At 41.1% G+C, this 13,729-nt stretch overlaps 1 protein-coding gene across 2 annotated transcripts in view; it reads right to left on the minus strand.

Moving 5' to 3' along the window:
* The window catches only part of LOC125454665 (protein kinase C epsilon type), a 556,093-nt gene that overhangs the window by 15,872 nt on the left and 526,492 nt on the right, over positions 1 to 13,729 (minus strand). For both annotated transcript variants that reach the window (XM_048535674.2, XM_059648613.1), the window contains 3 exons: positions 12,900 to 13,038; positions 8,067 to 8,255; positions 120 to 266 (listed from right to left, as the gene is read on the minus strand). In XM_048535674.2, coding sequence (XP_048391631.1) covers positions 120 to 266; positions 8,067 to 8,255; positions 12,900 to 13,038 — 475 coding nt within the window. The remainder of the gene's footprint in view (positions 1 to 119; positions 267 to 8,066; positions 8,256 to 12,899; positions 13,039 to 13,729) is intronic.

Consider the following 13,729-nt stretch of genomic DNA (forward strand, 5'->3'; position numbering starts at 1 on the left):
TCGTAACAAACTGGTTCATGTCATAAATCTAAAACCAGTTGCTGAATAATTATGAACAACTACTTTGTTGTGGTTATCATGTGATTCCCTGCAATAAACTGCTGAATGATGGTACTTACAATCCTTGGTTTAAATGGAGGTTTTATTTTCTTCTGTTCCAGCAGCACCCAATCAATTTCCTTGAAAAATGGGTGCTGTTTAATGGCCTCCTCCCCACCTTGTGATGTAACACAACCCAAGCGTTTATTTGGGCTCTTCGTCATAAACTGAAATCAAAAGAGGAAAATGCAAGATGTTTGATTTTTAGGTTATTTTCATTGGAAAAATGTAGACTATTTCCTAATCATTTTCAATTGTTTAACAACAGTAAAAATGACTGTTCCTGGACAGCTCCTGGATACATGTAGAAATTCAATAGACAACTGTGAAGTCTGAAATCAACTTTTACAGCGAATGTCAAGTTTTTATTTAAAGAATTGCCAACGATAACACTGAGGACACTGCATCAGTGCAAACATGCATGTTCATCGTTAGGATGTGCTTGGGCGAGGCAGCAATGATGAGTAAGTGAGACCCTTGAAGTCAGATTAGTATATCTACTTGACAGATGCTGTGTTCTCAGTTCAAGTGTTCTGACTTTTCTGCTCATTAGCTTTTCCAGCAGACTACTGGGGACAATATGCCTGTAGCAAGTAGGTTTTGTTAAGTCTTCAAAAACATCGCATTTAGCTTTGGAAACTTTCTTTGATCATTTTAAGGCGAAACGTATCAGGGTATTTTATTGATGTTTGGAATTGTCGGAATAGCTGCTATTTGTTAAGGCTGGTCAAACAATTTTGCCAGAGTAGTAAATAATTATTTGGGACATGTGATGATGAGCCTAAATCTAAATAGTGCAATGAGAATATATCCAAAACTGCTCTCAAACAAATCTGCTCAGCATTAAGTTTGATGGTCATTTCAGTTTTGGAAACTGTGGATCACGAGTTTCCAAACCTCATAATGTTTGGCCACCAGGAACTTTTCAAAGAATAAATGCCAGGAAGTTTTTCTTTACACAGAGGGTGGTAGACAGTTGGAATGGATTACCAGGAAGCATAATTGAAATCAAGACAATTGACTCATTTAGGAAATAACCAGATGCTGTAATGGGAAAGCAGTAGGTTTGGTATTCTGAGATGGTGAGATCAAATAGGCCAAAGGGCTGTTTTTATGTGAACCATTGTGTGTGATCTTATAAAAGTAAAGTACTGCGGATGCTGAAAATCTGAAATAAAAACAGACAATGTTGCAATAACTTAGCAGGTCTGGCTGCATCTGTGGACAGGAAAACAGAGTTAACATTGAGTTCAAAGACTCTTGATGTGTTTTTCCAGCATTTTCTGTTTTTATTGTGTGATCACATGAAAAGTGGTAAAATGACTCATAACATGTATTGGGTCAGCTTGTCTCAGCAGGGTGCTGGCTATTTGCTTTATGATCACTGGACTGAAGGGAGAGAGTGTGCAGAAAAAAAATGACGAGTTTCCTTTAGCTAATCTACAATTTGCGATCCAAGTGAAAAGACTGCAACCATGGCTGGTGACGGATAAAATCAGTCTCATATATAATGTCTCATGCTTGCTGCTGACACTCACTCTCACCCATAAACAAATATTCAAACAAGAACTGGAGGCATCCAGGAAATTGTACTTCAGCAATATCAGTGAATTTGAAAGAACGGTAGAGGGCATGGAGGGATGCAGAGAATAAACTTCAACTGTTGTCTTAAAGACAAAGTTAGATAAATATTTAGCTAGATTTGGGATCATCTGATGCATCTGTGAATTTTCCAATTCCAATTCTAATGATTTGATCAGATTCATTTTTGAGCAATGGTCAGCTTTATGCAACAGATTTGCACCACGAAGAGCTTTTTTGAGACAGTCCCCAATTAGTTTTATGTTGAACCCTTAAAGCTGGTAGAGAAAGAAGACTTTCATTGCCCAAGATGGATTCGAGTCTATCCCACATACTACTCATGAAAAGGAAGCACATGTACATCTATATTAAACAATCCTCCACGTTTATAGAATGTTTCAAACTATATAAAGCAACCATTTCTTCCCAGCGTTAAGTGATTTTGAATTAAACATATCAGAAGGCCGCAATGAAGCTGAACTGATGATTTCAATGTACCAACATGTAAATAGCTAGTAAGTTAGTCTGGTGGTCATCTTTTTTTAAACTTTTCAAGCCAATACTTAGAATCCTTTTTGTGCTAGCAAAAACTTTCATAATTCCACTTACACAACTCTAAATACATTTTCTATTAAACATTCTGTGACTTGACATTATTTCAAGGATGTAGTTTTGAAACAAAAGTCTATTCAATTCCTGATCTTGTTGAGTGAAATGCTGAGCACACGCTGCAAAATCTCCCAGATGGTGGAGCTGGGGGTGGCATTTGGTGGGGAGTTATACCTGAAGTGGGATTGGGATGGAGTTCTTATAATTACTAGTAACTCATTTCATGTAGGGAGATTACAAATCTGAATCTATATGTTTACACCTCTTGAACACGGTGGTTTCATCACTTCTGCAATGGGGTTTGTTGCATAATTCAGAAATAAGTTAGCTACTTTTCTTTGTTCAAGCTATTCAAAGACAGTATGGACAACATTGTGTGTCGTAATCTGAGATCAAAAGTCAAGCTGCACAATGTTAGGAAACCAAACCTTCCAATTCAAATCCCCAGCTAGCATACAAAAATAAATCTGCCCAGTCGTCTACTTAGTTCCAGTGCCTCTTCCTGTTCTTTACCTATACAACCGACAGAACATAGAACATAGACAGAAGCTAGACAACAAAAGCTACAAGACTCGACGCTCTGCCGTTACTGTGGCAACTTCTGTGCGTAACATTAACTCATACTTTGTTAATTGTAGGATTGTGAATGAATCAGTAAAAGCTGGTAATGCTCCCAAGAAAACTCTTTTGGGAAAATAAAAGTGATTGATAAAGACTTTAGAAATTGCTTTGAAAGCAGTCTCATTAGACAATCAGACCACCATTGCAATCACACGCCCCCAAAGTGAAAACTGCAGTATCCACTTAAACCTTGGTTTCATTTGGCTCTGAGGATTACGTGTAAAACCAAACAAAATTGTCAGTGTGTAGTTCAACTGAACTTTTGCAAAGTCACCAAAACAACACAATGTTTGCTCACATAGGAAAGTGAGAAATGATCACACCTTCTGAAAAAGGACACTTACTGCTTTCATGGCAAAAAACAGGTTTGACACTTGGAGCCAGAATGATACAAGTAGCAGTACATGGTGCCATAAAATGAATCTGAGAAGTAAGTTTGTCACCTACTAAAATACAACTGACTGGACATGTTTCACTTCAGCAACATATAGCTGTTAAATGGCTTCAGACACAGATAGTGAGATTCAGCTGTAAAGACAGTATTTTTACTTTCTGTGTTTTTGTATGAGGACTGAAATGGAGAAATGACTGTTTGAAAACCTGTGAAGATGGTCCCAATGGTGGGTGTGTCCAGAATAGGGGTCACAGTATGAGGATTCGGGGCAGATGATTTAGGATAGAGATTAGGAGGCATTTTTTCACCCAAAGAGTGGTGAGCTTGTGGAATTCATTACCACAGGAAGTAGCCTTTGCTAAAATATTGAATGTACTCAAGAGGCGAGTAGATATAGCACTTGGGGCAAATGGGATCAAAGGCTATGGGGAAAAAGCAGGATTAGGCTATTGAATTGGATGATCAGCCATAATCACAATGAATGGCTACTCCAGGCTTTCCAGCACACGCCATGCCGCTGCTAGCATCCCACTCTTGTCTGCCTCACTGACCCGCTCTCATCTGCCTCTCCATCCTGCTCTTGTCTGCCTCACCGATCCGCTCTCATCTGCCTCACTGACCCGCCCTCGTCAGCCTCACCAGCCCACCCTCATCTGCCTCATCAACCTGCCCTTGTCTGCCTCACTGACCCGCCCTTGTCTGCCTCACTGACCCGCCCTCGTCAGCCTCACCAGCCCACCCTCATCTGCCTCATCGACCTGCCCTCGTCTGCCTCACCGGCCCGCCCTCGTTTGCCTCACCGACCCACCCTCATCTGTCTCACTGACCCGCCCTCGTTTGCCTCACTGGCCTGCCCTCGTCTGCCTCACCGACCCGCCCTCGTCAGCCTCAGCAGCCCACCCTCATCTGCCTCATCGACCTGCCCTCGTCTGCCTCACCGGCCCGCCCTCGTTTGCCTCACCGACCCACCCTCATCTGTCTCACTGACCCGCCCTCGTTTGCCTCACCGACCCACCCTTGACTGCCTCACCGACCCGCCCTTGTTTGCCTCACCGGCCCGCCCTCGTCTGTCTCACTGACCCGCCCTCATTTGCCTCACCGACCCACCCTCGCCTGCCTCACTGACCCACCCTCGCCTGCCTCACTGACCCGTGCTCATTTGCCTCACCGACCCGCCCTCGTCTGCCTCACTGACCCGCCCTCGTCTGCCTCACCGGCCTGCCCTCGTCTGCCTCACTGACCCGCCCTCGTCTGCCTCACTGACCCGCCCTCGTCTGCCTCATTGACCCGCCCTCGTCTGTCTCACCGACCCACCCTCGTCTGCCTCACTGACCCACCCTCGTCTGTCTCACTGACCCACCCTTGTCTGCCTCACCGACCCACCCTCGTCTGTCTCACTGACCCACCCTTGTCTGCCTCACCGAACGACTCTCACTGGTCCACTCATGATCTGCTGCCGTTGCTCCAGTTCACGTTCAATCCGCCATTGCCGCAGGACACAACCTGCACGTTCAGCTCCCACCACGTGTGAATTGGACAAAATGAGATGCATATTAGTGCTTGGATTGTCCATAATCTCAGCTCCTTTCCCTTCTGAACAATTCCTTTTTTTGTGCACTGAGGCACAGGCAGTTTCCAGGTTCAACTTGTAAGGGGCTCTATAGTTGAATGACAAAAATCGGTGGAAATTTTAGAGAAAATTTAATTTTTCAAGGAAAAAGTATTGCCTAGTAAGCTGTTGAGCCATCCAGACCAGAGAAGTCCAAGGATCAATGTTCAGAGTTTACTGCATTAACTGACCTCAGCATGGACTGTAGTAGGGCCACTATCATTGACCCTTGCACCTCTGAGATATGCAGGATTAAAAATTAGCAAGGGCTTGCGCTCCAGATCATGATCCAATAACTCTTATGTGTGTGCATGTATACACTGGGAAAGACATTTGCTGACGATGGGACGGGCTGATGCCCTCCTAGGAAAAAACCTGCTGGTACGTATTTTATTCACTTAAATCTAAAGAATAGGATACTAAGAAAGATACATGTCAGTGTTTTGAATTTTTTGAATCATTATTCATTGTGAGGTAATATCTTTTGAAGCTTTCAATGTTTCTATTTAAAACAATCCTTCTGATGAGAGAAGAAAGTTGAGTATATGTTCTGAAGAAGGGTCACTGGGCTTGAAATGCTAAGTCTGCCTTCTCTCCACAGAAGCTGTCAGGCCTGCTGTGTGAATTAGTTTGAGATTGTAAAGGTATGAGCAAAATATAAAGGCGAAACACTGCTGATGCTGAAAATCTGTAACAAACACAGAGACTTTTGGAAAAACTCAGCAGGTATGTCAGCATCTGTGGACAGAGAAATGGAGTTAATATTTCGAGTCTGGTATGACTCTTGTTCAGAACCAAAGCCAAAGAACTCAGATGGAAAATAGCCATCGTTTCTTCAAACTGACACTCAGAAAAATATCAATAAAAGAGCAAATATGATAGAAAATTATGTCATAAAGGATGATGAATGAAAAGCAAATGAAGGAAATCTGTATAAACACAGGAAAGTGAAAGAAGCCAACTTTGAGCAGGTTATCTGGATCGAAGAATGTGTATTTTGACACAAAAATTGAATAAAATTTTGGAGATTATCTTGAATGCTAGTGACAGATAGATTTTATACAAAATGGCACAGATGCAATTAATCGACACTTTCCCTTCAACTGTCCCAACATAAGCAGGTCATTCAGATGAAGTGAACATTCTTTTTGTTGAAAAATCACAGATACTGGAGACCTAAAAATAATAGCATAAAATGCTAGAAACATTCAAAACTTTCAACACCATGGGCAAGAGAGAAACAGAGCTAACCTGTGGAATTTAATGTCACTTCCCAGCCCCAGCCAGACCCTGGAAGCAGGTCCCGAGTTGGTGTAAGCTGGGTGGTTGGACTGGAAGGTGTAGGGTGGCAATCCTGGCCCTCCGCCCATGTCCCTGAAATGTTCTTCCATGCTCAGAGGCCAAGTAAGGCAGTGTTTGTTTAAAGGGTCTATCCACCCACTGCCTGTTCTCGCCCTGGCTTGTGGGCAACCTACAATGTAGATTCTCTGCCCGGACTTTTGATGCGGGGAGGCAAGGGTTGGTAGGATGACCCCTCATACGTGCCAAGTAAACTCAATAGTGAGAAAGCAAGAGCTTGATTGGTTCTCCTGAAAATGACTGCAATGGGACGTCCAGCTGTTTTTCCAGCTGGGAGATGACTATCCTTGCTGTGGCCGTTAAATTCCCTCCAAAGCTTCAGGTTGATGTCTTTTTGGCAGAACTCTAATGGAAGGTCATTAACCTGAAATGTAAATCATTTCCATAGATCTTAATCTCATCCATTTACCTTCTTATCAGGCCTCATTCTCTTGCTCAGAAATGCATTTAATTATTTAGTGAACTATTTATACTGTTTGCTCTAATGGCTTCCATGGTAATTCATGCCACATTGACTAACGTTAAGGTGGCTATGATTTCTTTCTGAGCTATATAAACTGGATGGATAAAGGACATATTTGATGAAGGTCACCAAACATTTTTGCTTCAGTTGTTTTGGAAACTGTAATGTTAAACATTTAGATTTTGACATTTTTGAAGGCATCAGGGTCTCTCTCACTGGTGATCTGGAGTTAGATTTTAATTTTTTGAGTGGCCCAGTTAATCCATAAAATTCCACTGGTGAAATGAACACCCTGTTGTGTTGCAGTTTGTAACTTTGGACTGGCACAGTATTGGGTGGGTTGAAGGATGGCCTCGTTGACAAAAAGTTGATCTTGTGCAAAATAATTTTGGGCCTAGAGTGTTGGGTCATCTTCCTCTTGACCAGCAGTTTTAAGGGCAGTGTTTACTGCACATGATCCACCCAGCTTGTTCAACTGGAGTCGACATCAGGAATCACCCACTGGTTCAAGGGGCTGCTGCCTGATACAGGCACATGCTTGTGTCACCGAGTGGAAGGACCAGGTTAAAATGGAGGAGGCACAGTTGTCAATCAGTAAGTTGACTGTCATAATGTAATCCCTCTCATGGCCTGCTTTTCAGTTCAATCTTCTTAAATGTAATCATGTAATAAGCTTTTATCCTAAAAAGTACATTAAAAGCCATTAAGAATTTCTCACCGCAGCTTGTCTTCACTTCATCCCCTTTTCTCCTAAATCACTTCCCACTCTTTTTTTCACTGTTTTTCTACTCATTGTTCCACAAATTTGAGGTAGAATAAAAACAGCAAACTGGAATGTTGACTTGAGGTTTGAAAATAAAGTCATAATATTCCTTTATCACAGGAATTATATTACTACAGTATTAAGATAGAGTTCATAGATGATCAGAATTCCAAACAATTATTCCCGATGCCATAATTGATGGGAAGTCACTGGTTGGAATAGTTGGATAAAATATCTCAAAACTTTTTTTTACACCAGCTGGCAAAAAAACAGATCATGTTTGTGGCATTTAATAAGTTGGGAAGAACAGATTTCTCTGCTGTATAAATATAAGCCAGTATAAACATATACACATCACAAAACATTCTGTCCTTTTCCCACAAGTTGTGTAATTTATCCCAAGCCCTCCTGTCCTAGCTATGACATTATGAACTGTGTTTCAACTCCCACTGGTGGATACTACAAGTTAATAAATCCAGTTTTAATTGCAGCTTATTCAAAGCAAAGTAAAGGCTGGTTGGGGGAGGAGTAGGGGGAAACCGGGCAGTAAAAGATGGGGTGGACCCACCGCTTTCAGAATGCTGACTGCTTCCTTACTGAGCCAGACCGGGTACAACACATCATCGTGCAAGATGGACTCGAAAAGGTCGTCTTCATTGTCTGCTTCGAAAGGTGGTTGGCCTGCCATCATCTCGTACATCAGGACCCCTAAAGCCCACCAGTCCACTGAAGGACCATACTCTAATTCTTGTAGGATCTATTCAGAAAGACAAGCAGATGTTAAAGAAATGTACTGTGCTGCTCACTGATAAAATCCACTACTTATTTTAGACCATTACTTTGAGAATGTTTACCGTCCAGCCACTTCCCTGATGTATAACATTTATGGCTCAAGCTTCCAGCATTTCATCTGAATTTTCCAAGCTGGCCATGAATAGACAGATTTTATGATTTGCCATTTGAAATACTTTTCAATTCGTTTTTGGCATATATTTATAAAACTACTAATGACATTTCCAAATACTATGGTAAAATTCAACTAGGGCTCAGGTGAAAGAAAAGTGGTAGTTATTGAATGTATATTAATTGTAGTTAATTGTCTTTTGGCCCTTTAGTATAAGCTTCATTTTTTTTCATTCATGTCCATGAATAGATCAGCAACGTTATGCCCCTGAACATGTGCACAAGCAAATGTCACCTCCGCAGTATAATTTGATGACAGATCATAGTTCTGCACTGGAGGCAATGTTGGGTGAGCTGTTTCCTGCTCATCTTTTGGAATAGCCCTACTCTGGCAGTGAGACTTTAGCAAGATGGGTTGGAGTTCTACAGTGAGGGGGATGCATAAAAGCATTGGTGCAATGACACAGCTTTGCCTAATGCCAGTTAACATTCATATTGGAGCTGAGGGTCTGCTACTGAAGATCACAACTTGCATGTCATCATGCAACTGGCAGAGGATGGTGACGAATTTCTGTGGCTAGGCAAGTTTGTGGAGGACGATCCATGATCCTTTCTGGCTGGCCAATTTGAAGGCCTTTATGAATTGGAAAAAGGCCATGCATAGAGGTTTCAGTAGTTCTCTACATTTTACTTTGACTTGTCTTACATGTGACGATCATGTTCACTGTGTCTCTTAATGGACAGACTCTGCAGTGACACTGGTGGGAGCTTTTCAGCTTTGAGTAAAAGGAGATTGAGGCCGATTCTTGCAATTGCCTTCCCTGTGGTGGAGAGCAGGCATTGAGCATTAGCTGAATATTCACTTAAGCCTCCTAGAGAAGTGGGTGAGGGAATTTGTTCAAAAAGGGAATTCTTATCATTTGTGAGCCATTGTGTGGTGACTCCTAAGCAATGCTCAGATTATGTTTCTCAAACTCCAGTATTCAGTGCTTTTGAGGATGAACTCACCATGTGAAAAAATTGTAAGTAAACACAGACTGCTAAAAAAAGCACAGACTGAAAGTGCGGTGTTGTGTTAGATGGTATGTAATGTATAAAGATCAGTCGTATTCTTCTCCGACTAACTATGAAATAGAAGATCAATGGATAGAATATTTGGAAGGGGGAGAGAAGAGGGGAGGTGCCTATCTGCTCCTGCTTGTTTATACAAATAGCAAAGTTATATTTTACCCTTCAGTAAGTGAAATCTATGCTACAAACAGAACATGTTCTTCAGAACATTTATGCGTTGAAACACAGAAAATAATGCATACAGAGTTGGATATTAATTCCATTTAATTAACCCCACTTGTCTAAACTTTCTCCTACACTTTATATAAGGGTACCTCTCATTCTGAGGTGTGATTAAGCCTCAGATGCCCATTCAAGTAGCCACAGACTTTGAATCTCTCAGCATATCTGCCATTTCGTATTAGGCACATAATGTCTGCTATCAGCAAACTGTTTATGAATCTAGAGGAGGGCTGAGAATCCAGGTTGCCTGCTTGCATAAAGTATCTGAGTATATTTAGTCTGACTATACTGTCCTCATAGCTGCTGAGTCAAGAACAGCTAATTCAAGACCCATCAGAAACAGAATTTTGAGTGCTGCTCCTTTGTTCAGAGCTTTATGGAAATGTATCAATGACAGTATTCTATAAGTAACAGTAATGAAGAACATTAGGCTGGATCCTTTGTGTGTCTTTAAGTGGTGGAGGGGTAGCATGTTAATTAAGACAGGTGCACATGCCACTACCTTCCAACAACCCCATGTAACCTTGAGTAGGTGGCTGTTGAAATCAGCAACCCACCCACAATACCTAAAGAAATAATTAGAGGTCAACTCATATTACAAAATCATCAACAAGTTACAGCACAGAAGGGAGCCATTCAGTGTGCCAGCTCACTAAACTATCTGCCCATTCTAATCACACCTTTCAGCCCCAGGTCTGTAGTCCTCATGCCCCTTCTAATCCTTATGAGGAAAGATGGTACAGAATAGACTTGTTCTTGCTGGCGTTTAGAAGAGTAAGGGATGACTTGGTGATGTTTGTAGTATCTTGAATGGTTTTGTCTAGCTGGATATGGAAAGCGTGTTTCCTTTTGTGAGAGTTCAGAATGAGGGGACACTGTTGCAAAATTAGGGGTCACCGATAGGACAGAGATAAAGGGAACATTTTACACTCTGAGAGTTGTGTGGCTTTGTAACTCTCTGCCTCAGAAGGCAGTGGAGGTTTGGTCCTTGAACATTTCTAAGGCAGAGCTAGATAGATTGTTGTCAGAGAATTGAATCAAAGATTATCGGGGTAGATGTGAATGTGGAGGTTAGAACACAAACAAGTCAGGCTTGATCTTACTCAATGACTGAACGGGTGGGTAGGCTGAGTGGCCTATGTCTGCTCCTAATCTGTAGGTTTGTGTCTATGTTTGCGTGCATAAGCTCTACAACCTGCAAGAGATAAGGACCTAGATAATGTGATTTTCGAGATGTTGATTGCTGGATAAATATTGACCAGCATGTTGGAGAGAACCTCCTCATTCATTCTCAATTTCTGCCACCGGGTCCATTACTAATTCATTTGGAAGGCAGATGGAGACTCTGTTTAATATCTCATTTGAAAGACAGCATCTCCAACAGGGGCAGCATTCCTGCACTATTGTACTGAAAAATCAATCTGGATTACATGCGAGAATCTGGAATGGGACATGAATCTACAGCCTTCTGATGAAAGTCAGGTACCGCTGAGTCAAAGGTGAAATATTAAGAAGTTTCAGAAACAACTGCTCAGTTGGTTTGGAAATGGTTTCCAATGCACATCTGTAATTTTTCATGAAGACTTCAGTGACAGAGTTCTGATTTGTAATCATAAATGATGATCATTAACCATTATCTAAACACCAGTATTTAATAGAAATGAAATGGTGTCTGTTTATTTTTGACTTTGACATTACATTGAATCGTCTACTTTGCCTCATTTAAATGTTGTTCTACAAAGCAACAGAGATGAATATTTATGCCGATGATTGTCACAACTAAGATCTCAATCTCAGATTGGGGTTTTGTGCAGGAATTAACAATGCATACACTTCCCTAAAGAAAATGAACAAAAATCAGGACACTAATAAACTTATGCATATTTCCTACTAACCAGATTGCAATATGGAATGGGCAGTGGACTCACACAGCTATTGAATTAGAAATGCAAAAGAAACTATTTCTTAAAACCATGCAGGAAAAAATATTCAAACATAAAGCAAACCTATACAGGATTTTGGTGCATTTTGCAAGAATTGTTTCACTTGGGGTGCACAGAAGAATGTTATGGTCCTGGTAATTTTGGTGATGAGCACCATAGTATTGCTATTCTCTGTGAGAAACTACTGGGTGACTGCAGTCACATGCAAGCCAGAATGGGTGAAAATGGAACCTTTCCCTCCCTCATGAATATCATAGGGAGTTCAAGGTACCTTGGAATATCCTGAAGCTAGGAGGAGCGCTATACAAATGCAAGATCTCCATTTCTTAGGTATCCAGCATCAAAGAAAGCACAACAATGGTGCCCAAGTGACAGAAAAGACTTGCAGGGTGGTGCACGTCCCATGCTATGAAATGGCAGGAACTGGTTTTCCATCTTCAGAATAGACAATAACGCAGTTTTATTAACCTCAGTCACATCCCCAGTGGACAGCGTGTTTAAAAAATGCAAAAGGATGACTTTAAGGTCTAGGCCAGGACCTTGATGGTAACTAAAAACTGAAAGAACCGCAGATGCTGTAAAGCAGGTGCAAAAACAGAAGTCGCTGGAAAAGCCCAGCAGGTCTGGCAGCATCTGTGAAGAAAAAATCAGAGTTAACGTTTCGGATTCTGAGGAAGGGTCACCGGACCTGAAACGCTAACTCAGATTTTTTCTTCACAGATGCTGCCAGACCTGCTGAGCTTTTCTAGCAACTTCTGTTTTTGTCCATGAGGGTAACTGTCAACCACAGGCCTTCTCTATTCCTTAGTGGTTGCTAACAGTTCATTAATAACAAGAGGAACAATTGTTGATGTATTGTTCAGAAGAGGTAAACTAGGAACAACTGAAAGAACAGAAAACAAAGGCTGCAGGGAGAAACTTGGTAATTTATACAAAATATTGCATATATGTGGAAAGGATAGGCTTCCTGTTTAATTTTATGCTCTGTTGAAATAGACTTTTGTGTCATGGCATAATACTTTCCCTAACCGTCCACCTAAGATCCAAAGAACTCACCAACTGAAGTGCATTCAATTGTGAAGGTTAGTCCAACCTAGGATTTGAAGTCACATTCACAACTGGCATTTAACACTCCATGGCAAGATTTAAATTATGATTTTTTGACTTCTTACTGTGAAGATGTGGTAAAATCAAATGCTTTACTCACACAAAGAGCAAAGTTCCAAAGGTATATAAATACCATTGAGAAAAAACAACCATACCTCAGGGGCAATGTAATCAGGGGTACCACAGAAGGTAGTCGTTGTGATGCCATTCAGGATGCCTTCTTTGCACATGCCGAAGTCAGCCAGCTTGCAGTGTCCCTCAGCATCCAGCAAGATATTGTCCAGTTTAAGATCTCTGCAAGCAACAAATATACATCCTCATTTTAGTTTTGACGTGCATAGTACTTCAATTGAGGACGCCTGATTAGCTGTTTGGCCTCTTGAGACAGAAAGGATATGAATTATTTATAAAGCAGATTGATACATCACTGCTAAGGTAGAATTGAGAATTCTACAGAAAATAAGGCAGTCTTGTATTGACTGCTTTGTAATTATGAAAAGTAACATGGCTCACATGAATTTTCTTTTATTGTGTCTAGAGTTGGAACTGAAAAAAATGTTTATAGTCTGTAACGATATTGCACAGCAGGGATACCTAATCATATTTACTCAATGACCTGTAAGCTCACACATTGATCTCACAAAGTCCAGGCCCAACAGAGTCGGTTTAATGAGTCAGAACTGTTCTAAAGGTCAACTTAGTTTTGAAATTATTTATCTTGCACTACTAATTTATATTGATTAACTTAAAAAAATGTAAATCACATTTTAAATTTGAAAATTGACTGCCTTTATCTTCGTGCATACAGATTTCAGATGATGTGAGAATGGATCACCAATGACAACATAACTGCGCTAATCTGAACCTGCCCACACAGATTGGTCCTTTCGGATGCTGTACTGTGAAATGTTTGAAAGGATTATATGGGGAATTCTGGTGTTCATTGAAGATAGGAGTTTTTTTAAGTTTCACTAGGAAAACTTTG

Source organism: Stegostoma tigrinum, chromosome 9, assembly GCF_030684315.1.
Source record: "Stegostoma tigrinum isolate sSteTig4 chromosome 9, sSteTig4.hap1, whole genome shotgun sequence".
In the NCBI taxonomy this organism is placed as follows: Eukaryota; Metazoa; Chordata; class Chondrichthyes; order Orectolobiformes; family Stegostomatidae; genus Stegostoma; species Stegostoma tigrinum.